At 56.3% G+C, this 3,093-nt stretch overlaps 1 protein-coding gene across 1 annotated transcript; it reads right to left on the bottom strand.

Annotated features, from left to right (window-relative positions):
- On the bottom strand, window positions 1–2,693 carry LOC102762856 (butyrophilin subfamily 3 member A2-like). The gene is given in 4 exon segments (XM_015565611.1): window positions 1–254; window positions 257–400; window positions 2,005–2,346; window positions 2,563–2,693. Coding segments are annotated over 4 exon segments (723 nt in total). The 5' UTR covers window positions 2,642–2,693; the 3' UTR covers window positions 1–96.
- Window positions 2,694–3,093: the final 400 nt, after the last annotated feature.

Raw genomic sequence — 3,093 nt, 5'->3', positions numbered from 1 at the left:
GCACCCAAGTCCCTGTTCTGAGCCTTATGCTCACTGCACAGACCCAGGTCAGCAGCAGACACTCAGGCCTCCTTCTCCCAGTGGCCACAGGTGATCTCAGTGTGGGGCTGGGCACTCACCTGCAATGGAGACCCTGGCCGTCTTCTCCTGACTGAGCAGGGGGTTTCTGACAAAACAGGAGGCCCCCTTCCCAGAGCCGCCTTTCAGGATCACAGATGACGTGGCTGCGAACAGACCCTCTCCATCTGAGACCCAGGAGCTGCCATGGTGGGCAAGCTCTCTCCCCAATCACCTCTCCACTCTACCTGGGGCTGTGGATACCAGCCTGCAGACGTGCACTCCACACGAATCCCTCCATCTTCATAGCCCTTCATTTCAATGTGAAGATCAGAGCCCAGGGCTGGGGAAGGAAGAGTGAGCCTGAATCATGAGGAGGCCTCTGTGTTGGTGAGGGTCCCATCAGGAACAGGGGCTCACTCCACGATCACGCAGGCAGGGTTCACTAGGAGCTGTTTGCCACATGTGCTGTGCAGAGGAGACTGTTCCATGACGTGACCTGCCTTACCCTCATGGACCCTCGAGCTTGATCCAGCTGGATCTTAGCCAGAACAGAGACTGCTTCCCATGGATCCCCTCAGAGACACCTGGACCCTCTCGCTGCCCAGTGCTGGTTCCTGGAACTGGCCCTCACTCGCCCCAGGCATGAAACTCATTCCCCTTATCTGAGCGGGTCATGCCCCAGTCCCCTATCTATCCTGCCTGTCCTGTGTGAGCTGTAGGCTTTGCCAGGTGGTGAGGAGGATATGCATGTTCTATTGTTGCCACCCACACTGTTCCTGGTATGAGAGTCACCGTAATGAACTCTTGATATCATTAATCTAGAGTTTATAGCCTCTTTTTCAGGTCTTTGGACTCAGGGAATTTTTATTTTGTGGTTGTGGAAGGGGAAAGACTACATGGGGAAGAGCTGACCCAGGGCCAGGAGCAGTGAGCAGTTACCACCAGTCCCTCAACATTTAACCCAATCGGGTCTGGGGGTGGGAGGAAGCCTTTTGAAGACTTGCAAGAGCCCAGTCCTGTAGGGAGGGATTTCTTAAGAGGATCTGTGGTCTCAGGAAGGGACTGTAGGTGGCTGAGGAGGCCCTGCAGGGAGAAAGCCAGGACCTCTCACACCCACCTTCCTTCCTTCCTGTGCAAGGCAGGGCTGTGCCCTGAGAAAGGGAAATGAGGTTGGACATGAACAATGTCATGCAACAGCAGCATCAGACAAGGATGCTTTGTCCCTGTGATGGGTCAGGACAAAACAAGACCACTCAGTTATCAGATCTGAACATAGAGTAAAACATGAACAGTGTCCAGACCACAGCAACCAGCAATCATCCCCTGTCCTAGGGGTGAGTGATCAGTTACCCCCACATCCTCCTGACAGCATCTGGTTTAGAGCAAAGCCCTCCTTCCATAAACCCTCCCGTAGTCCCCTATCAGCCCAAAAGTTACACCAAGTCTCCCTGACACCCCCTCATGGGGACACCCCATGTTTACACACCTATGTGTTCTCCTCACGACAACTAGTCCTAAACTCAACTTGTTCTACTGCAGGAGTGATCCTGGGCCCTTGGTTGGAAGACCTGGCAGCACAGGTGATGTCCCTGCAGCTCAGCCTTCCAGGACCCACAGCAGCGAGCACCTGGGGGACCCAGGTCCACGGCTTGGAACACAGCTGAACCCACTCAACTGTGTGCCCTTTAGAGGGGAGGTTTACTCGGCCATCCTGCCCTGACCCCACATCCCTGCTGAGACCCTGGTGCCTGCAGGAGGGATGTCTTCACTTGGTTCAGGAGGAGCCCTTCCTGCAGGAAAACCTGAGTCTGTCAAGGGCCCAGAGAAGCAGAGGTGGAGGAGGGAGGCAGCTGCTGGGGTGTAGGCAGAGGTCTGTGAGGTGGGCTTGGAGCCTGTGTCCCCAGGCCCCACAGAAGAAGGAGCTCAGAACAGCCTCAGGCTCACCTGCAACCTTCAGCTCCACCAGGGCTTTTGCAATGAAATCGGCATCTTGGAAATAACACTGGTAGGTTCCACTGTCAGAGACTCTCACCTTGTGAATCCGCAGGACGGCCTTCCCCTCAGCAATGTCCTCTCTTAAAATCGACGTTCTCCCTCGATACTCTGCTCTCTCTGTGCCTTCCTTGCCGTGTGCATATGCATGAACCACCTGCCTGAGGCCGGATCGCAGCCACATCAGCTCCATGGACTCCGTGCTTATCTTCGGGGACAGGTGACAGGGCCGCTCAGCAACTTCACCCACCATGGCCAGGTTGGGCTCAGGGGGTCCAACCACAGCAAACTGAGTGGGTGAGCAGAAAGGGGTGCCCCATCAGAGAGAGCTGGAGGCCAGATGGTAAGGGGGTGTCCCAGGTAGGGAGGATGAGGTAAGACACACCTGGACAGGGACTCAGTGCTGACAGGTGTACAGTGTGGATGGGCCTCCCAGGTGTGGGAGGAGCCCAAGGTCTGACTGGGCATATAGGTAACTCCTCCAGGTACATAAATGCACATGGTCCCTACCTGAGCAGGGTGTGAGCAGCTGGACCAAGGCAAGGCAGGCAGGGAGGTGGAGCAGATGGAAGGCCAGGGACCTCACCATTGTGGGCTGTTGTGCCGTCAGAGAGACACCAGAAGGAGCTGGTAGAAATGACGACCTGGAGGAAGATGGAGAATCCACATGGAGACCTCTGTCTCCCCCAGGGTGGCTCCTGGTACAGCCACCATCACTGGTGACCCCAGAGCCTCCTCTGAAATGCCTGCTTGGGAGTCTCTTCACCTTTGACTCCAACATGGAAAACCACCCTAAAGACTGTAACCCTAAGTGTCCGTCCCTTGGCCCTGGCCACCTGGGAGTCCTGGGCTCCGTGTCCAATGGGCTCACAAGCTTCCACTTGCCCACACATCCTGGACAGCCTGTCCGCGCCTCCAGCATCTCACACTGATTAACGCAGGGCTTCCCGCTCTGAGCCCCGATTCCACTGGGGCCCCTAAGTCTCTGCTCCACACCATAGCCCGAATGCTCCTGCCTCCCTCACTTCACGCCTCTTCTCA

Source organism: Myotis davidii, unplaced genomic scaffold (genome assembly GCF_000327345.1).
Source record: "Myotis davidii unplaced genomic scaffold, ASM32734v1 scaffold912, whole genome shotgun sequence".
Taxonomy (NCBI): domain Eukaryota; kingdom Metazoa; phylum Chordata; class Mammalia; order Chiroptera; family Vespertilionidae; genus Myotis; species Myotis davidii.
The sequence above is the reverse complement of the archived record's forward strand: the minus strand, read 5'-3'. Positions and strand labels throughout refer to the sequence as shown.